The 23,919-nt window shown below is 31.6% G+C and overlaps 1 protein-coding gene across 4 annotated transcripts in view; it reads left to right on the plus strand.

The window, feature by feature from the left end:
• LOC140437209 (farnesol dehydrogenase-like) overlaps positions 1 to 23,919 on the plus strand; it is a 123,110-nt gene that overhangs the window by 97,574 nt on the left and 1,617 nt on the right. For all 4 annotated transcript variants that reach the window (XM_072526577.1, XM_072526579.1, XM_072526576.1 and 1 more), the window contains 2 exons: positions 10,369 to 10,631; positions 20,182 to 20,331. In XM_072526577.1, coding sequence (XP_072382678.1) covers positions 10,369 to 10,631; positions 20,182 to 20,331 — 413 coding nt within the window. The remainder of the gene's footprint in view (positions 1 to 10,368; positions 10,632 to 20,181; positions 20,332 to 23,919) is intronic.

Here is a 23,919-nt window from a genome sequence, read left to right on the forward strand (position 1 = left end):
CGTTTGATATCATTTGTCTTGAAAGTATCTCGTACATAGAAAGTTTTATAAAAAATTATATTCGGGTGCATTTGATAATTTTTAAGTCATTCCAAATAACTTTTTCTTTTTCTGTATTTTTACTGAAATTTTTTTTAACCATTTCGCTACTTAGTGACATTAAATCATAAATATCTTGAGTTCAAATTTCAGTAGTGAATCCCGGTTACTTTTGCTGATTTGAGTATACTTGCTCATTGTGCAGGGACGTACATTGGACTACTTTTAGTAACACGCTTTTTCTCTCTTTCTATGGTGGCATGCATGATATCACCTTCATTTTGTGTGTGACTTTCTGTAAAAATCTGTGTGTAATTGTCTTCATTTTGCTGACATGTATCACACAAGTGGGCCTAAGACGGGATATGTAGGTAAAACGGGAAATGCTATTTTGGACAACACGGCAACGTCGCTAGTTTAGTTTTCCTACGGCTAAGTGTGACGCATACCGGTTATTGTTTTAAATAAACTTTCAGACTTGCAGAGTATAATTAAATGAGTGTAATTATTTATTTGAGAAAGTAAAACACCGCTCCATGTGCAGAACAGAATGACAACTTCTTTATTACTTCTGTCATGGTAGCCAACCTGATTTACAATATGTTTGGGGATCAGGATAGGCAACATTTCAATACCCCCTCTCAATTTATACAACATTTATAAAAGTATTAAATTTGGATGAATTGTCAACTACATAAACAAAAATAATCTTAATAATTGAACAAAATTAAATTGCACAAAAAGAAATAATAATAATACTAGTTCATAATACAACTGAACAGTTTACAACTTATATCTACATATTGAAGTATTCATAAACTTTCCAATAACTCAAAAACATTGACATAAGATGACAAAATAAAATACATGATTCACATGAATACCTAAAGTATAAATGCACCAATTTACAATATATAAAAAGTAATTAAGCTTTAGTTACTTTCAACATTCTTGAATTTTTATCGTATTTCTGAGACGTAAAAATATTTCATTTGAAGGAGCTTTAGTGAAAATATCGGCACAATTTGATTTTGTATTTATGTTTTGTTGATTATTAGGTACCTTTGTGGCTTCAGTCCAGGTGTCCATTTTTTCGTGACATTCAAGTTCTGTTTCGATTGCCTGCTTCCATTCATCACTCTCCACTGCTTCTTCATAAGTTACTGGGGTTGATGTAACTAAACAATATACATAATAAAGTTCATAGTCTTTGAGCTTCGAAGGTGGTTTTATTTCTTTATTAGAGAAACTAGTTTTGGTATTTTGTACATTTACTGGTTCTTCATCTTGTGAATTACTTTCAGTGATATTTCTTAATATTTTGACTCTACTATCTTCATAATTTGTCTCTTCCAATATTTCCAATTCATCTTGGCTTGGTAAAATTTCCTCAGTATTTTGATTATTAGACAATATTTCTGGAGAATATTTATATTGTGATTCATCGAAAACCACATCTCTTGAAATTTTAATTTGATTAGTCAGTGGATTCCAGATTCTATAGCCAGCGCCACTGTAGCCGACCATTACACCTTTACTTGCCCTTGGTTCTAATTTACTTTTCTTTGGTAGGTTGTAGTACCATACTTTTGAACCAAAAACTCTGAGTTTAGACAAGTCAAGCCTGTTCAAGTATATTTCTGCTGGTACTTGAAGTTAAATTGCTCGTGATGGGGTTCGGTTGAGCTGATAAACAGCTGTTCTAACTGCTTCTCCCCACAGACTCTTAGGAAGATTTGTTTCAACAAACATGGCTCTTACCTTGTCTAAAATAGTACGATTAAATCGTTCTGCTATACTATTCTGCTGAAGTGTGTACCCAGCTGTAAATTCTTGCACTATACCATGTTGTACACAATAGTTTTTAAAAATTTTTAGAAGACATCTCTCCTCCCATATCCATTCTTATTCTAGGTACTCTCCTTCCTTCTGCTGCTAATTTTTCAATGTGATTAATAAGATGCGACTCACTCTCGCATTTTCTTGTCATTAAATATACAACACTAAAATGTGGAAAATCATCAATAATTGATAAGTAATACTTCTTACCAGAAAATGTTGGATCTTTGGACGGACCCCAGGTGTCAACATGTAAAAGTTCGCCAACTCTAGAAGATTTTTTGTACAAAACTTCTTTAAAAGGTTGCCTTGTGGCTTTTCCTTGTAGACATGAATCACACAGCTCATCAGAATAGGGTAGTCCCAACAATTGAAGTCCCCTTCTATTTACATGTCCTAACTGTAAGTGCCATAAGTTTTTATTACTATGCTTTGCTACTAAACTGGATTGCACTTTATTTAAATGAAAATTTGCAACAAATAAATTACTTTTGTGTTTACAACAAATAAGTTTAAAGTTATTTTTTCTTATTTCAGACTTATTTTCTTTAAATACAACTGTGAAACCCAAATTGTTTAGTTTACTAACTGATAATAGACTATATTCTGGGTTATTTAATATGAGTACATCAATGTTGATAGGAATTTCATTGTAATAAACTTTTAACATACCTTTTTTACAAGAATTCATTACCCTTCCATCTGCTCTTTTAATGCCAACAGGCTCAATTTTAACAATGTTACTTATAAATTGTTTATATTTACCACTGCACATATTTTGTGATGCTCCTGAATCTATTATAAATGAAATTTGGTTGTCATCATTCTTGAGATCTTCAGCTGATAGGGCTGTGTTAAAACTTACTTCATCTTCAGCTACTTTGGCATGGACATTATGCTTACTTTGTATATTATTACCAGTTCTTCTGCCACGGGAATAGTTATTTCCACGAAAAAATCTACCTCCACTGCTGTTACCTCTATGATTATTGTTTTTTCTGAAACAATTGGACACTAAATGGCCTTCAAGTCCACAAAATGAGCAACAGGGTTTCTTCACTTACTTTTTCATTATTTTTCAACTTCAGTTTTGCATCAAGTAATTTTGCTTTAACAAAGTCAACAGTTAACTTGTCATTTGACGTTTCTAATACAGTAATGACGGTGTCGAACGTATCTGCCATTGTTAACAACAGGTGACAAACCTTATCATCTTCTTCTATTGTGGTTCCAGTGGATTCGAGGTCACGTATTAAACAAAACTCAACGAAAAACTTTTGTAACTCTGTGCCTTGTTTATATTTCAAGGTTAATAACTTTTTTCGCACATATAAACGAGAAAGAATACTTTTTCTTTCAAAAACTTTTTCTAAATTTTTTATCATTTCGAAAGCTGACTTACAATCACGAATATATTCTAAATGTTCATCTGTAATGCATGTGACAATAATAGATCTCGCTGTTGCATCATGCTTTTTATGCTGAGATTGCTCGTCTCTTGATAAAGCTGCTAGTTGCGTTGCAGTTACTTCTGTGGTAATCAAATCTTTAACACCTCTGACATCTAGAAGATTGCCTAATCTAAATTTCCAGGACGAAAAATTTCGTAGATGTTAATTGCGGATACAAACTGACGGTTGAATTCGCACTACTTAAACTTTGGGCTGCCATATTTAATTTTATTAAATATTATTAATTTTATTAAGCGCCGGTGCCGAGGATAACGAGGAGACATTTGTATGTGATGTGTGCAAATAATGTCTAATAATCTTTTGTTTCAATACTTTTTATAAAAATTAACTTTAGGAATATATCAATATCAGATACTCTGCATCTGTTTGAATATAAATTTTTTCTGACTACGTTTTTCAGAATTATTCATAAGTTTGTTAACAATGTTTTACATAATTGACTAATAAGAGACAAGCACCATAATTGAGTATTATTTGACTTTATACTTGTGCTTCAGAAAATTTCAAAAGAAAAGTATCCCGTCTTAGGCCCACCTCCCCTACATACAAACGAAAAAATTATTTTTATTTTGCCCAGCGCAGTTATCAGAGTAGAAAATAACATGTTCTCCTTTGCATGCTTCACTTTTCAAAAAACCATAGATACATCTACCAATTTCATTTGCCCCCTTCTTTGCAATTCCTTCATGTCAGAAAAAGCAGTATACAATTTTTGATTTTATCTCAAACACGGCAAAGTAAAAAGTTATAACTAGGTAGACACTCTTCGTTTATAATAGAAACTACTAATTTCACCACAAGGAGTAGGGAGAACGGCTTGAAGATCGAAACACAACACTTGAAAACGTTTTCACCTGATTACAAATCTTGAATCTTTTCTTGTCGGCTTAAATCTTTCTCACTTAACTGTGCCTCATATTTGCTTCTCAGTTCATTTTTCTGTTCATTATTTCCAAATGTGTAACTAGTACATAAGCTGCATTGGTCTTTTTGGGAATGTGAAAAGCGATATTAGTCTCTGTATTCAATATTTTTGAATACATAGAAATTTTGACAACCTGTTTATTATTTAACGTGCAGCTTTCCACGTAAAGGCGATAATTAGTAGAAATGTTCAGAGTTCCATCTTGATATTCTTTGTTTGTCAGATCTCGGCAGTAACGTGATTTCTTTCTCGGAAATAAATTGATGTGGTCTCTTATTCCTTGAAGTACTTCTTCTTTGATCCTTTTTTGTTTCCCATGATAGTCCTATTGTTGATGGCTAATGTATTCTTGAAGAAAGTTTTACATACTTGGAATACTTCTTTATCTTCGACTCTGAAAGTATATTTTAGATATATTATTACCTTGTTTTGTAGTTCTGTATACTGGCGATATTTCAGAAATACGTGAATCAATGAAGCCTCTTTGCCTGTCAAGTAAGCTTTAAAAATATTTCTACGTTGATCTTCAGATATTTTAGTTGCACATTTCAGTCGGCACTTATCGTTACATGAAGTTAACATTTTTCTTTTTTCAATTTTCTTATTTGCTGCATTGATGTACTCTTCTTCCAAATTTCGTTTTCTTTTCTTGATATATTTTCCCAGTTTTCAGAATCACTTAATCTTTTCCTGGTAAATTTTTTAGTTTGTAATAAATTCACATTTACAATATTATCGTCAATGTCTACCTCTGAATTACTAGACCTTAAAGGAACATTCACATCATAATCGGCCGGCGGTACCTAATTTTTATAGGTGATGCTGTGGTCACTATCTCCAACAACACTACTCGTATCACCATCCTAGAACAGGTGATTAAAATATAATCAGAATCTACTTTATAGAATAATAAATTTTATTATAATTTACAAAAATAAAAAACTAATACATACCTGATTACTTTCCTCTGTATATTTAGTACTATTTGTCTCTTGTAAGTTATCATCGGGAAATAAACTATTATCTTCTTAATCAAACAAGTTGTTAGATAAACAATTTAATGATGCTTCCACATTATTATTTCTAATCATTGTTTCGATTACTACATTACCATCAGTATCTGGAGGTGGTCTTGATGATTCTCCCTACAATTTCATATTGCCCCAATATTCTTCAGTGCACATTTATTATATTCTTAGTGTTTTAATAATAATTTATAATTTTAATTTATAATTTATAAAAAGTGGGGTTATGTTTAATTCTGTTGCATAAAAACTTTCTTACAACTGCATTTTCGTTGATTTCTTGAACGCTGGTTCTTGCTAAATGTAATATCAATGCACCGCGGGAGTCAAAAGGCTTTTTATTCATAGTTAATTTAAATTCACTCATTTTTGGAGAAAGATGTAACAACTAAGAAACATGTCACATTGAAAGAATAATCCTTCTTGTTCAATATTGTAACAAGTCAAGTTGTTACACCATTGAACTAAAACATTTATAAATTTGGAGTTGTTACATAAATTGATTACGCCCTCTACGAACTAAAAAATGAATTTCGACTTATTTCAGTATTGAAATTCGTAGAGATATCGCACTAATAATACAATAGTGCCGTAACTCAAAATGTTTCGAAATTGACGTAACACTTTATTCACACGTAAAATTCAATTCCCTGTAAGTAAATAAAAATGTCGTTTTAATAGTAAAATAAAAGACTAAGAGAAGGAGCCATAAGACGTTATTTATGACTGACCGACTGTCGTCACCCTCCTCACAATATCGCGTCATCTTTAGTTGCGACCAACAGTGATCGGGAACGCATGTATTGCTTTGCTCATCATTTCGAGTTTCCACGGTATTGCTGAATCAGGTATGTAATTTTCATAGCTATATTTCGAGTTATTACATTCTTGTTGATTTGAACCTAACTATGATATTGTTATTTTTCTAGTTATTACACTTTTGCTGGTTTACACCAGCACTTTTAAAATTAATATTTTTACTAACGACACTATTATTGGTTCAGTTCATTATTTTTGACATGCTACATTATTGTTGAATCATCACTTTAAATCATTTTTGTTGTTGTTTGTAAAACATATCATTATCTATTTATCGATCACCGGATAGTAATAACTCATTTAAAATATGTAACAGTGTTATTAAGAAAGCTTACCAACAACTGTATTTTATAAATTTAGAGTTACTACACTCTTTATGACATTCTTGCATCAATTACCTTATATATATATATATATATATATATATATATATATATATATATATATATATATATATATATATATATATATATACCGGTATTTAGGCGCCACGCCCTTTCAGTAGGGATCTATGGAGGAGTATCACCGAGACGCAAGCCCTTATCTCTTGCCGTTCTGCTCCACCACAGGCTGATCAGACACCAGCATATTCTAGTCTAAGCCTAAGATTCATCTAGAATTTTAAACTGCTGGGTTAACCTTTTTTATTTTTCAGTACACCGAGCTGGGGCTCGAACCCACATCCACTGAACTATTTGACAGTGAAGCGAATAAGAATCGGCCGCCCAGCTCGCTTGGCTATCTGACCGACTCAATTACCTTTATACTCAATCTAATAATATTACTTGATCCATTTTTAGGTTTAATACATGAGTCTTGAGCGATTACTTGTTGCTATGGCAACAAATACTGAGGATTGCGAGCAGAAAATCTTTTTACCCTCTCACTGGAGAGTACAAATAATGAACCTGGTGCCCAAATAGAAAACAGTGACTTTGGGAAAGTACAACCACCACCTATACCTTCATCATTTACGAGTCATCAAGTACTTCAAGAAATTGACGCAAACAGTGAAACAGATAATGAGATTGGGAGTTGTACTCTGTAATATATAGAAAAAATTATACAGGCTAATCCTGGTAGAGAACTGGACTTTATATTTTTATCTAGTAATTGTTGCGGGTAGCAAAAAAATTAATACGTCCTTACAGCATAAGCGTACGCAGGTCAGAAAATGAATTTCAAAAACATAACCCATAAATTTCTGATTTGCGGTCACTCTCAAAACGAGGGTGACAATGTGCATAGCGTCATAGAAAAGCAAGTAAAGCGTTTCGTAAAATCTGATCCAGTGTATGTCCCACAACAATATATGGCATTAATTCAGACGCCTAAAAAGACAGGCACACCGTATAGTGTGACTGAAATGACTAATGAAAAATTTTACAATCCGAAAATACTTCAAGAAGAGTAGGGTAACAATTTTAATGTTAATGAGGAGAAAGACAAAATAAAATTTCATATTAAGATATTTCGTGTTGAAAACAAACATCCATTTACTTTCTTTTATAAGAACTCTTACGAAGATGAAGACTACCAAAAAGTTTTGAACTGAAAATCAGACTTCGTTATTTGCTAATGGTTTGACACGAGAGTACATAAGCAAGATACATTTAACTCAAAATAAGAAAAGGAACTTAAAGGAATTACTTGACAAAAATGTAATACCCAAGAATTATCGTGCAACTTGCTATAAGGCTTTGACCAATTAAACATTAAAATTGTATTTAATTGTAATCAGTAATAATTTACTTTTAGACTAATTCAAACTAAGTCTAAATAATTTGTTTTTTTAAGTATTTCTTTTTAATTGACTGAAAATTACTTAAATATGACTGGATTTCGTGTTCTTTTTTTGGAAGGTTTATTTTGTTAAATATATAGATTAAGTACAAAATGTTCAAGAATAGTGTATTTTGTTATCTGTATCTGAATTTGTTTGATTATAATATAAACTTAATTAAAAATAGTCTTGATTTATTTATTAATATCAAAAACAATAGTTCTAGGTAATTGTTAACGTGTAATACAATCTCTTTAGATCCAATGTTGTTGTTAAGTCCAAAAACTAACGTAAAACGCAGAAAAAAAATAGTAAATCAAATTGTAGTAACACAAAATATTTCATAAATAATGTCATAATTAAAAATAATATTTCATTTCGAACATTTTGCTTAGAGCAATACAGTGTTAACTCAAAATTTTTAAATAACTTCACTTTTACCTGCAATAGGAAATGATAAATGAGTTTTTCGTTGATTCTGAAAAATCATCTTTTTTGAGTTACGACACTATTGTATTATTAGTGCGATATGTATAACGAATTCCATGATTGCAATAACTAAAATTTGAATTTTTTTGACTTGTTACACTATTGAACTGAGGTATCGCTATATTTGTAAACGTTCAACCTAACTGTCTCCTCAAGAAACATTCCACAAGTTTTGATGTACATTAAAGCTGATGACCTACAGATGATAGCCTAGCATAATTGAGCGTTTTAAAACTATGTAACTACATTCCTTGTATTGGCATTATTTCAGTAACCTTTTCGGAGACCTGACGATGAACAGCAAAGTGTGCAACCGATTTATCAATTAAAGTGAATATTTGGGCAGGAATAACAGACAACGAAATTACGGAATTTTTTTGTTCGAAGAAACTATAACAGTGCGTCTTCATACTATGCTGTCTTGGTGAGAACGTCTTACCGAATCGGTGAATAGGATGTTTTGGACTATTTTTGATTTATTTTATGAGGATACTTGAGAAGTAAAGTATACCAAAAGAGACTACAAACTATCAGGAAACTCAAAGAAAAGATATAAATTAAGATATCACAAATGACTTTGTGAATTATAGAAACAGTTCAAAGAAGAGTTTGCTGCTTTTCTTTCTCATTGCATTTTATTTGCGGATGATTAATTTCAGCAGCTTTATTTTGTATGGATAACAAATAATAACATTCATTGTAGTAAAAGTTAAAATGTTTGACAGTATACAGAAATTAATAACTTAAAACTGTTACTACATTTGAATAAACATGTAAAAAGACTTACAAATAATGTACTTTAACAACATCTACATTTTTATTTGGAAAAAATATCGATGATATTATAACTCTCACATCAATGATGTCAAAAATTAAAAAAGTATTCTGAATTTTTTTCTTTCGTGCTTTGGTCCAATTACGTGACACTTACAGATGACCGGAATCTTGTCAGATTGTCGTGGTTCAGGATAATATTGTCAGGTAATATTTTCATTGTTTCATTTAGTTCATGTATTCAAGTAAATAAGCATGTTGGTGGTAGCTTATAAAATGTATTAGTCACTACGAGTTGTTCTTTTGTAGCAAAATAAATTATGTTTATCTTCTATCCCAACTACCGCATTCACATCTCCCATAAAAATTATTGGTTCGTGTTTTCCATCCCTTAACTGTACAGCTCATTTCAAGCCCTGGCCTCCCTCGGCAAACTTCTCCATTCGTTGCAGTCTCCAGCCATTCCCCTCCACGATTAACTGCCAAGGAGATTTCTTGCGCCCTCATTCATATCATCTTTCCATTGATTTCTCGGTCTGCCAATATGTCTCTTTGTCTGCATTCTTGCATTCAACAGTTTTTTTTTGGAAGCCTGTTTTCTTCTATCCTAAATACATGGCCTGCTCATTGAAAACTGTAGGCGAACGTATTCTTCGGATATCCTGGACAGACCACATCACTAACGTAGAAGTAATGCAGAGAATAGGCAAAAGCAAAGAAATAATCTTCACCGTAAAGACACGGAAGCTTGAGTACTTCGGACATGTCATGAGGCATACTAAGTACCGGCTGCTACAGTTAATAGTCCAAGGAAGAATCGACAGTAGGAGGGGACCGGGAAGAAGACGACACTCGTGGATGCATAACCTGCGACAATGGTTCGGACTAACATCGACCGAACTGTTCAGAGGTGCCGTAAACAAAGTCAAAATAGCCTTGTTAATAGCCAACGTCCGAAACGGATAGGGCAAAGGAAGAAGAAGAAGGCGAACATACTGAGATACAGGTGGTTCTTTGAATATATTATATATTTTATAATTGTATCTGATTCACCACCTGTTGTTCTCATCTCCAGTCTAAGATCCTACATGCTACATCATACCGTTCTTATAGAAAGGTAGTTATTCTATTACAAAGTGAATATTACTTATTTTAGGATATTTAAAATTGTTCTAGAGTTAAAACTAGAATAACATGTTTTAGAGGGTTCAACCGATGATTGGAGGCGAGTTTTTGAAGTAAACGTTATGGCTCTATGTATTTGCACGCGCGAAGCTATAAAGATAATGCGTCAAAAGAAGATAGCTGGACACATTATTCACATAAATAGTATAGCAGGGCATTACGTACCTGTAATGCCCAAGCCCAATTTCAATGTTTATCCAGCATCAAAATTTGCTGTTACAGCTCTAGCAGAAAGTTTAAGACAAGAGTTGTGCTACTTTAAAAGCCCCATCAAGATAACGGTGAGTATTTACTTTTAATATGCAATAATACACGCAGTACAATATATGGTTATAATATCTTTTTACCATTCACTAGCAGACTACTCTGTTTAATATCTACTTTGATTTTGATGATCTACCTTTTAGATATATTGTAGATTTCAAAGAAGGCGTTCGTAGGTCTTTCCATTCTATGACTTGATGGATCTATTACCGTACACATATTGTTTAGTAGAAAAGATCTAATCTTTCACAAAAGCCTACTATTAATTGCAAAGCTAGATTTATTACCTGATTAGGTTTAAAGAGATCACTACATCCTTTCGCATTTGCTTTTCTAGGTAACGTCACAAAAGTCGACGGCAATCCTTTGGTATATAGCCAGTTTCATAAATTTTATTAAAAATATGAATGAGATATCATTTCTGAATTTTTGAAGCCTTTTATTATTTTACTCGGTATTTTATCCGGCCCCGTCGCTTTCCTGGTCTTTGCTAATCTTATTGCTCGTTCAATTTCGTCCATAGTTTGTCCAATGTCAAGTACTGGCACTACTTCTTTAATTTCAAGATCGGGCCTTTCATCACTAAACAGTTCCTCAATGTACTCATTCCATGTGTCTATTTTATCCAAATCAGTGATAATTAGTTTCTATGAACATACAAATTCAATTTGTTTATAAGCCTAATATATATAAAAAATGTTTAAAACTTTAAAAAAATTTCTAGGCTCTCCTAGTGAACCGATTTGAATTATACAAAAAGCGTTTGAAAGTTTGAGCCTTCCTTTATATATAAAAAAATTTGCAACTATCTGAGAGCCTTATTTAATTATAAATTTGAAAATTTGCGATTTTTTTCCAGTAGGCTGGATTGCAAAATTATTATGCAAAACCTATCTGACCAATGTTAACAAAATTTAGCACACGTTTTAAACATATTAAAAAGTTTTTCTAGGGGGAATATGGAGCTTGTAAGTCAAGTTTAGAAAGTCGAAAACATTTAAAGGATTAACTTCATTTTTTTGTACTTTTTTTCCAATTATTGCTATTTTTCAACAATAAACATTAAATTTTCAATTTCTAGCTAACGAAATGTTGTGTAAAATTGAATAACGAAACTTTTAACTTCTTATAATTTTTTCTCTAGGATTAATATTTTCCGAATTATAAACGAAAATAGGAGCAAAAACATGAGAAATTTTCAATTGTTTTCAGATTTTGTTAAATAAAAAATTTAGGACAGGTTTTGCGACTGGCGCATATCGTGATTATCGATATTGGGCACATCCTGAAGGGATTCCAGCAAAAAAATAGCTTCCTATGGAAAATGTCCATTATGGTCTGAATTTCTACAGATCCCGCCTAGTCTATATGTAAAAAAATGTCGACCCTCTAATAACCCTAGCGGTTGATGCTGTTAAAAAAAAGTTCAACAATCATAAAAACATTCCATCATACAACATACAGTAAATAACCAACAACTTTCAAAAAACACATTGACCATATCAAACGCTAAGTACCTCGTTACTAAGCGTTTATTTTATGCGTTTATGGTAACGACCATATTAACATGGAAAAACACATACTGACAAAACGAAAACACTTTGGTGTAATCAGTAGAGTGATAATATTATCACTCTACTGGTTAATAGGTTAATCCTAATTTATAAATCATTCTTAAGACAATTGTAAAGTAAAGGACTCCAATGATGAAGATCTGCATCTGAATTAAAAGTTCTCTGCATCGTTTAAAATGCACCTTAGTATGTATCTAGCTAATCGTGATTAAAAAAACCTTCCAAGCAGCCTATCAAAGAACCTCATGAGGCTACAACCATACCGACTCGACTATTGGCATCGTCCAGTGACCTTCCAACAAGGTGATTATTTATTTATTTATTTCATTTATATCATCTTTCTTGAAATCTTGAAACAATAGGAAACTGCTATGAGACATTTTCCTGCAAGTTAACTTGTAGCATTTCTATTTTCCTTTCATATGTATTAAAATACCGAAAAATATTTTTAATCTTTTTGCGTCGCTGAAATTGATAATATAATTATTTTAAGTTTGTTTATATAACGCAGATGGTATTTTTTTGATATTGATTCCACTTAATACTGCGCGTCGAATAAATATCCACTTAGATTGGTGAGAAAGTTATGCGGGGAGGCGAACGATTTTTAAGAATGATATCACTCTGCAATAGACCACGATACGAGTCAGGTCATTGTTTAGTCCGAATTTTTAAGTTCGTAATGGTTTTTCGTTATTCGTTTTTTGTCATCGAAAATCAGTTAGTAAGCAGTGAAGTGTAGTCAAGGAAGGATTTAGATTTGGAAGAGATAGTTCCGGGTGTAGTCTTCAAAGCCGGCAAATGTTTTTGATTTGAAAGGTGAAGTTGTACTCAAAATGCGATCTGGCGGTGTTTGTTGAGTTTATCACCGATTGTTTGTGCTGTTTTATCTGAGAGATTTGTAAGATGGCGTTTCCAACCATTTGAGAGGTCCACATGGTTTTAAGAAGAAATAGAGTGGCCGAGTTTTGAAGATTGCAGTTTGTTGTCATCCAGGATAATCTGAATTCCGAACCAGTGTCCAACTTCCCAAGAATTGTCTAATTTATGTTCCATGGTAAACCAATTTCAGCTTAAGTGGGACACAGTTGTGTGTTTGTTTGCAGTGTTTTGGTTAAATTCCGATCCCAAAAACTTTCTTAAAGGAAATACATCAGCCAGAGTGATATAAGGTACTTTTTGTTAAAAGTAAAAATAGACATTTTTCATTAATAAAAAAAATTTGCTTTCATGACAAACTAACAAAAATTATAAATAAATAAAATTATAAGTTTTATGGATAAGCCAATTGTCATATCAGTCTTGTTTTAAATAAAGTTAACAATAATTAATTAATATTTCAAAACAAGTTAAATATTTCATTTCGACATATGACAGTCAGTATTATCCTTTTCGGACATTTGGTACAAAGCCATAAATTTGAATTGTTTTGTTTAAAGGTTAATCTCAATGTAAGCTCCGTTAAATAATCTAGATATTTTCATTTTAATAATAATTTAAATTCCTAGAAGTGTTCCCAACGTTTGGAGCTTGTTGTAAATCGTTACAAATAGCGCCATTGTAAGGTTTGTTGATAAATTTTGTTAATATTGTTTGTAATAACTGTTGATGTTAAGAAATAATAAATATGTAACTTTTCTCTCTAAACCAGGAGTAGTAGAATTATTTCCTTTAAAAATATTTTCACCCTTTAATATTTTTTAGGAAAAGCCTTTCTTTCTATTCAGCAAGAGGATTCTTTTAAACGGCGTCCACATTGAAATAGTTTAGGAACCTTCTTGTGTGTGTTGACCAGGAAATCTATGTAAGTATTTTTTTATTTCTTTGTAGTTACCCAATCTAGTCCCTTGTTTATTCACTAACTTACGACCCAGCTCTCCAACCAAATCAAGAGTGGCCATTCGCAAACGTTTCGGTTTGTTTGTTTACCCTATCTCCAGCCCAGTAATTGATCAGTTCCCACTTTCAACCCCTATAAGTGATACCCAATGTGGTAGGCAAATTATACCCTTACAAACTGTAGATGATTACATTATTTAGACATGAAAGGGATACTCAAACTAGTTCAAAGACTCGTGGTAGTGTTGTTTTTATTGCTGTTCATGAGCGCCTTTATTCAATTATGGTTAGGCCTATCGATTCCTCTGTGGAACATGTTTTTACACGGGTAATGTGTGGCACTAAAAAGTTAATTGGTGCTGTGTACTTTCCTCCACGGTCATCTGGGTCAGTATATGAGGAGCATTCCACCTGTATGTTGGACTTAGCAGATAGATCCAGTGATTGTGGATTCTGTATTTGTGGTGACTAGAACCTACCTGAGGCATTCTGGGATAATGTTAATAATGGTGTTACAGTTGAATGTCCGCAACACTCTCTTGCAAATAATATTTGTACTTGCTACAGTTTTCAAAATATGTCACAAGTAAATGCTTTGCCTAACCTTAAAAATAAAATTTTTGATCTAATTTTCTGTACTTAGAGGAACGCAGTTGTGTCGATTACACCTGATATTCTATTTAATACTTCGCAACATCATTCAGCTTATAATATATTGTTAAATGCAGCCAATTTAAATTTGTTTCTTAAATATGATGTCTTCTGTCATGATTTTAAAAAATGTAATTATCAAGTTTTAATTAATTATCTCAATTCCTTGGAACAGGGTTTTAAATAAATCAGATATTAATTGCTGCATAGAAAATTTTTAGCAAATTTTATATGATACCATCAATATGTTTTTTCCTATCAACCGGTTAAATCATTGAACTTTCCAGTTTGGTTTTCGCGAGACTTAATTGAGCTTGTCAACAGAAAAAAATAGCTCATAGGAATTTTAAAGCAGTATGTTATACAAACTATTTAGAGAATATTTAAGCAAATCTTTCAAGTAATCTTCGCTCTTTTTTGAGGCATGTTAGTGCTAAACGTCCCCAGAAAGGTGGGGACGTTTAGCTCTAACAATGTAAATGTAAATAGCTAGTAAAGTGATGAGGAAATAGGCAATCTATTTGCCACTTATTTTTCAAGTACATATAATGATAGTGAGTACAGTTTACCTAATTTTGAATTGGAATATAGTGTGGATTTCCAGATTCTGAAATTTAGTCTGACTGATGTTTTTGAAGGGTTCAGAAATTCAGAGTTCAAAAATTATATATTTTTCAGTGCCTGATGGTATAATACCTGCAGCGCTTATTAAGAACTGTATTTTTTCCCTTTGTAAACCTTTAGAACAAATTTTCAAATTATCATTGTCATCATCTCTATTTCCACAATATTGGAAAAATAGTTTTCTTACACCTATCTATAAATCTGGCAATCGTAAGTGTGTTAATAATTATAGAGGTATAACTATTCAATCAGCAATCCCGAAACTTTTTGTTGGTATCGATAAATCTCAACTGGACTTGCAGAAACATAATTATTGATGAACAACATGGATTTTCTAACAGTAACAAACATTGTCAATTACCAATAATACTTGTTGGGTGCATTTGAAAATAAAATTCAGGTCGACAGTTGAAGAAAAAACTAAGGGGGTTGAAACACTTTTTATTACGTATGTTATGATTACAATGGTTAAAAAGCCGACTATACAAAATACCGACCGACTTGGTCGAGTGTTGATATGGCGAAGTGAGGTTGTTCGCGCCAAAAGCTGGCTTCTACCTCAACGGGCAAAAACACAAAGCGCTCCAGTTGTGGCGCGTATGTTTGAACACAGACAAAAAAATGAATATATTACCACTGTGATAAATAACTTTAAAATAAATATAGATGCGAAACGGAACAACAGCATTTACATTGATTTCTCAAAGCCATTTGACCGAGTTAATCATAACCTTTTGGTTCACAAACTGCAAATGTATCTGGCTTTGGTGACCCCATTGTTAATTTAATTAAAAGTAAAAGTTTTCTGATGGGACGTACATAGCAAGTTCGTATTAACAATTATATTTCGTAAGAATTCCATTGTTGTTCTGGTGTCCCACAAGGGTCTAATTGTGGTCCGTTGTTTTTTAACTTGTTTATTAACGATATTGGTAAGGCTCTCAAACACTCACACTTTCTGCTATTTGTCGATGATCTTAAGTTATTTTGTTGTGTACGTGATAACTCGGATCAAGATCTTTTGCAAGATGATATAAACAATATATTTTTATGGTCGAAACAAAATGGTTTAAGCTTAAGCCCATCTAAATGTTCTTGTATTTAATTTGGTCGTATAATAATCTAATAGCCAATAGATATATTCTTAATGATGTACTCTTAAATTCAGTTACTGAGATTAGAGATTTGGGTGTATTTTAGAAGCCATTTTCTTAAAATTAGGGAAACAGGATTTTGTAATCTTGGTTTTATTTATCGTAAAAGTCCAACCTATTGTATTCAAATTATTGTACTGCTTGAGGTCTTGAATACTTCCCTGTTGTTTCATCAAGTCTACATTGATGGATTGGAGAGCGTTCAGCGGAAAGATCTTTAGCTTTTAAAGCACATAATAATATAGGAAATACTAAAAATTACTTCATAAATTATTCTGTAATAATTTTGTCAAGTTGACATTGCTACACTGAAGAACCGCAGTTTGAGTGCTGATATGTTATTTTTGTTTAAAATTCTAAACAACGTTATTAATTGTCCCCCGTTATTAGCCAATGTGTACTTAAACACAATACATAGAACTCAACACACTGCATTTTTTATATTATTTTTCATAGGACTGATTATGCCCGTCATTTTCCCTTGGCGAGAAAGCTCAGCTCGTGCAATGACCTACTACTGGATCATTTCTGTCCAAACATTATAGTCCAGTCGTCAGAGATTTGACACCTAAAAATCATACAAACAAGCTGACTTTTGCTGAGAATGTAAATTTTGGGAACCCAAAAAAGATGTAAAAAAGTTTACAACTTTTACCCCCGGGCTTCCCCCTAAAAGCCTCCTCATAGGGGGGTAAAAATTGATTTACAAAGAATTTGTACGCTGTAGAAAAAAATGTTTCAAATAAAAAATGTAGCTGAGATAATTCAGAATAAAAATGTTAATTAGCACTTTTTATGTAGAATAACCCCTCTCTCAGAAACAACTCTTGAAGCGACCGGTGATTTTGAATATCAGTTGCGCGCAAAATCAACGTTTATTAAAATTTGTATCAACTTGACGGTAAAAATTGGATATCTTTTGATCAAAGTGTCCTATCAACAAAAATAAAAATGCATAGGTGAGGAGTGCAGCTTTTGTATGCAATTTTTGTCTTTTGCCGCGAATGAAGTCAATTTCTATAAATATGTTCAATAAATAAACGTTGCACGATTTTTGCCATTTTTTACGATTCTCGTGAGATTAATAAAATTTATCACTTTTATTGACCGGTCGTAGTGAAATTTTCATTTTTATAGACCAACTTCCAAACCTATAATATAAAATTTCAATTTTGAGTTGTGGAAACAAATATGAGGTATTTGAAATATGACTAAAAAACTAGGAATTTAAACTTTTACATTACAAACAATCGCACGTCACGCAAAATGCCATTAAGTAGACGGTTTTGGATGTAATTTGTAGCAGAAGGTAGATACTTTTCAAAAATGTGCTAGCGTAATTAAAAAAGAGTAGTTTTAAACGTTTTATATTAATTGTAATGTGAAAATTTAAGTTCAGCGTTTTTTAAGCATATTCCAAATGCTTCACATTTGTGACCAAAACTAAAATTTCATGCTATAGGTTTTGAAGATATGGAGGTGATCACCTTGTACAACAACTGCAACTTCTTATTAATAAAATAATCACCACGAACAGAATACCAGATGAATGGAGGAGAGCTATCATGGTGATATTCTTCAAAAAAGGAGATAAGACTCCAATAATTATCGAGCAATAAATCTATTAAATACAACACTCAAATTGACCACAAGAATAATAGCGACAAAAATAAACAAAAGAATATCTCTGCAAAAGGAACAGCAAGGATTTCGGACAGGTAGATCATGCACGGATGCAGTTTTTGTAATAAGACAAATAAAAGAAAAGTCGCTGGAATACAACAAACCAGCATATATGTGTCTGATAGATTTGAAGAAAGCGTTTGATAGAGTGAGAATTCGGGACGCGATACATTTATTATTTGAAAAGGGAATATCACTAGATTTAGTAAAAACCATTGAGAATATATATAAAGATAACATAGCTATGGTAAGATGTAAAGGAAAACTATCGCAACCTATCAAATATGAAACTGGCATTAGACAAGGAGATTCGCTGAGCCCATTAATATTGAATCACATAATGGATGAAATCATAAAGAAAGTTAAAAAAAGAAGAGGATATAGAATGGGAGAAAAGGAAATAAGGATAATATGCTACGCCGACGACGCCATAATCACAGCCGAAAATAAAGATGACCTACAAAGATTAATTAAAGAACTCGAAGATACGGCGCTCATATACAACATGGAGATCTCAACAGAGAAAACTAAAGCGATAGTAATATCAGCAGAACCGAGACGATGTAAACTAGTCGTAAATAACAAAATAATAGAACAAGTGATGGAAACTGAATACTTTTGAATAAAACTGTCAAGCTACGAAAAAGTGGAAGAAGAAGTATAAAAACAAGTGAACATGGCAAACAGAGTAGCAGAATGTCTCAACAACACAATCTGGAGAAACAAATACCTCACAACGGAAGCGAAAACCAGGATATATAAATCAACAATAAGACCGATAATAACGTACACAGCGGAAACAAGAGCAGATACGGCGAAAACACAAAGACTACTGGAAACAACAGAAATGAAAATCTTACGAAAAATAACAAACCAAACTCTAAGAGACAGAGTAAGAAGTGAAGAAATACGAGCGAGATGTGGTATAGAGGAAATAAACGCGTGGACCAAAAGAAGAAAAGTGGAATGGAATCAACACATCGAAAGAATGACAGAAAATAGAATAGTACGAATAGCAAGAGACAAATCGCCAAATGGAAGAAGATCATTGGGACGACCGAAGAATAGACGGTCAGACAACGTCAATTGAGGCTAAAAACCGAATTAAAACAGGCATTAAGCCTATTTATAAAGTAGGGAGAAGAAGAAGAAGGTTTTGAAGATTTTGCTCTAGTAATCTAAACTCCATAGTGGCCGGTTAATAAATTGGATAAATTGTATTGATCTCATAAGAATCAGAAAAAATGGCAAAAATCGCGCCACGGTTATTTATTTAACACATTTATAAAAATTGTGTTTATTGAATTTTTACCGTCGAGCTGATACAAATTTTATTGAACATTGATTTCGCGCGCGTAACTGACATTCATAATCGCCGATCGCTTCCTGCGTTGTTTCTGAGAGAACGGTTCATTCTACATAAAAAGTGCTAATTGACATTTTTGTTCTAAATAACCTCAGCTACACTTTTTATTTGTACCATTTTCTTCTATGGCGTATAGATTCTTAGTAAATCGATTTTTTCCGTTTCCCCCCTCTACGAGGGGGGTTTTAAGAGAAAGTCCAGGAGTAAAAGTGGTAAACTTTTTTGTATCTTTTTTAGCGTCCTAAAATTGACATTCTCGGCAAAATTCAACTTATTCGTATGATTTTAGAGGTTCAGTGGCATTTTCGTCTCTGGCGACTGGAGTATTAATGTTTTCAAAAGGCAACTTACGAGTCTAATTAATCTAAATATGTGATATTTTTTATCTTTTTTGATTTGATATAGTGTTTTGATGTACAAATTTTTATTATTAAATTGTTTCTTTTTGTTGTTGTTTTGATGTTTATTGTACATGATCTTTATTTTTTACTATTTTTTGGATTTTTTTATTGTAAATGGTTCTACCGTGAAAATAAATAAATAAATATTTACTTATTGAAATAAATGCCAAGTTAAAAAACATCAAAATAAATAATAATAATAATAATAAATAAATCAAATAAGTAAGTTTATGTTATACTAAATTTCTATATTTCAAGTCTTTCATATATTTTAGAGCATTAGCCCAGGATTAGTTCGTACTGAGTTTACCGAGGGATTTCCACAAGATGGAACTAAGGAGAAATTAGATGATATGCCAGACCTAAGGCCTGAAGATATTGCTGAAGGTGTTATCTATGCACTTGGTACAGGACCACATGTCAATGTAAGTTGGTTATTTCTAAAATTAACCATTTTTCTTATTAATCAATATGTACGAAACAATATGCAGAGTGTTATAAAATAAGTGCAACACAAATATTTTGTAATTTGGTAAGTTTTAAAAGGTAGTAATTGCACATTTTTTGACATACAAATAAGAATCTTATATTCATCATTGGCGTGCATACAGGTAATAATCTGAATTTTTTTAAAGAAAAAAATATTTCAAGATATTTCAAGTAAAAAGTCATTTTTGAATTTAAAAAAAAAAAAATAAAAAAATCGTATTGCGTGTTTTTCATTTTTGCCAAACATTATTAAGAGTTATCTAATATTCTAATACAACAATATTAACCCATAACAATCACAGAAAGTAAAACGAATAAAATTTTTAAAATAGGAGCAAGGCTAGAAACAGATTTTCAAAATGATCTGCGTTAGACGTGACACAAGATTCAACTCTTCGCCTCATTGATTGTCGTATTTGCGCAAATATTCCTTGAGTATTTCTTATTGCCTCTTAGCCCGCTATAATTCAGTTCCTCGGATCATCAACATTTTCGACGGAAGTGGAATAAACTAAGGACTTAAGAAAACCCCAAATGAAAAATATAGAGGATTTAAATCTGGTGATCGAGCAGGTCAATGTTTTGTAACTCGCCTGCCTATCCAATACATCCATAAGTGTTGTCTCAGCTATAGAGGAGTAGGAAAATTGTTGCAAATGGGATTTCCTACAATTTCTTTTTTACAAATGTTTTCGTGCGGTCGAGTTAATGGAAAAATAAAAGATAGGGGTATGCATAATTATGAAATTATCTCATTTATTATTAACTTTACGACATGAATGTACATAAATAAAAATGCAGATAATTTTATTTTATACATCTCTTTCATTTTTTGCAGAAATCATACAGCATGAAAGTATGCAGTAAGGCGCGAACGTAAGACGTGATTTTAATCTTTAACTTTTTTGCTAAATCTATATATATATATATATATATATATATATATATATATATATATATATATATATATATAGATAAAATTAAAAATCACTAAATAGACCATTTAAATAAATTTTCAAGATATCCTGGGAGAGTTGTTATGCTATGTAAAATTGAAAATAATATTGGTTTGCTCCTAATATATTTCAAAGTACAAAATATAATAATTGAAAAAATTCAACTAATAAACTATAAAAGATATTTCGAAGAAATGAAAATCCATTATCCTGGATGACCTGTAGTAAACAAAATTTAAGATATGCATAAATTATTTTCTTTGTAAAATATATTTGAGTGACGTGAGTGAGCTTAAGTAAAACGGGTTTTCCAAATAGACTTGTACAGTGAATAAGACAATAGAATAGAATATTTAGAAATTATATTTCTCCGTTAGTTCTTAAGAATTTGTAGAAACCGATTAGCATGTTAATAGTTTTTAGGAAATTTATAATTGTAGGTAAAATTGTTGTTTGTTATCTAAATGAACAGATGGGGATACGTATGACGAGCTTTGATTGGAGGAGATTGAAAAAAGTGGGATTGGTATGTAGGTTTTTAGAGGGAGAAAAGATAATCGGTTGTTTTCCAAGGGTGCAAGGCGAACAGTCGTTGTTCTCTGGTGGTTTTCAAGTGATAGTAAGCATTAGAAGTGAATGTTTGTGAGTTTTCTTGGAGTAAGTGTATCTGACAGAAGCTGATCCAGTAAAATATTGTAAGTTATACTTTTCTACTTATATATTCCAAGAGTCACTGTTCAGGCCGGAACGAGAGATTCAGTTTATCGAGAGGAGAAGAGGCTAGCATCTTTTGAACGATACGTGCATTTGAAGGAGATCATTAAAGACGAGAGGCTCGCAATAATTTGTTGTAAGATTGCTGATTACCTAGGGAACTGCTAAGAATAGATATTGTAGGCTACAAGGAACAAGGATTTGGACAACTCATCATCAGAGAGATAGTTTTTTACCATGCGTCAGTTTTTCTTTATTAACAAAGTTTTTTTTTAATTGCTTTAGAAAAGCTAGAAATATTTTGATCAGGAGATTTAGAACAACAATTTTGATTTGAAATTATAATTTATATTGTATATAACATTAATTTTTGAAGGTTCACGTACGTAGAACAAAATTTTGATAATCATTATATGAGATATTTTTTGGTATAGAGATATAACAAAAGAGATAAGATATTTGAGTGTGAATTTTATTTCAATATATAATGTTGTATCATATATGTTTTTATTATTCCGGTATTCCTTGGACCTTACCAATCATATGTAAAGAATAGATATTGAAGCACGAATATAACCATGAGATAAGAGAATTAAATAGTGTGATAATATCATAATTGCATCATTTAAATAAGTTTAATTAATTAATTAATTAGCTAATTAATTGCTTGGCGCACCTCTGACTTTTATTATCACATTAATATATATATATATATATATATATATATATATATATATATATATATATATATATATATATATATATATATATATATATTTCAGCAAAAAAGTTAAAGATTAAAATCACGTCTTACCTTGGGTTTTGTAGTCAAATACTGGCCTTTAAATAAAACCTTGCTTTCGAGTTTATTTAACTCTTTCTCAAAACATACTAAAAATTAAAACAAAAAACTACATTAGACAATGAAGTTGTTATATATTCAACAGGCTTACCCTTGTGAGGATTGTACTATAAAATTAGCAGAATTACTTAACATTTGACATTATATTATTTGATTTTCTTTTTCTTTCAGTCAAAACTTTAGTTTGGTTAGTATGGTTACCATGTCTGTTCTATTTTTAAATTCATTTTAGGTTAGTTTGACAGAGGAAGTGTCTATGTTTATGCAAACCTTCATTGCAAATTTTGACATAATATGTAAAAATGTTTCGTTTACACTTATAAAACAAGCAACGGAGTTTATATTACTAAGTAATTAAGAAGAGAAAAAAACCAAACACAAATAAACAATAAATTTTATCTTATTTGAACTTGAAATAATCCCTTTTTTGTGTAACTTTTAAAGAACTTTTATATAGTTGTTCTTTTCTTTAATAGAAGATTACTGTAATAGCACTAAGATTTTCAATGTCTTCTCTTTTGTTTAAGGTATTTTGTGTAGTTTTAATTAAACACATTTTTAGAAACAGTCTTTTGTTGTAATTTCTTTCCCTTATCAATATTTTTGCTTGATCATAGTTAGGCGTGTGGCCCATCCTAATAGAATGTTCACTTAATGCACAGGCTTGTACTTTATTCAGATTAATGTCACTCTTGTGCGATGTTAATCTTCCGGACAAATTTCTGGATGTTTCTCCAATATATATTCTATTGCAATTATTACAGGGTAGAGAGTATATTCCATTGGAGCTTTCTTTAATATTTAAGGGTGTTTTGTGTGTAATTTCGATATTGTTTTTATATTTCTGGTTCCAATTTTGATATTAGGTACTTCTCTAAATGTATTTAATAGTCTATTTGTTAAACTTGGAATATATGGTAAAGAGTGGTACAATGTATTTTGGTTGTTTGTTGAAACTTCTGTTTGATTTGTTGTTATGACTTGTGAGACAT

The sequence above is a fragment of the Diabrotica undecimpunctata genome, chromosome 3 (assembly GCF_040954645.1).
Source record: "Diabrotica undecimpunctata isolate CICGRU chromosome 3, icDiaUnde3, whole genome shotgun sequence".
Classification (NCBI taxonomy): domain Eukaryota; kingdom Metazoa; phylum Arthropoda; class Insecta; order Coleoptera; family Chrysomelidae; genus Diabrotica; species Diabrotica undecimpunctata.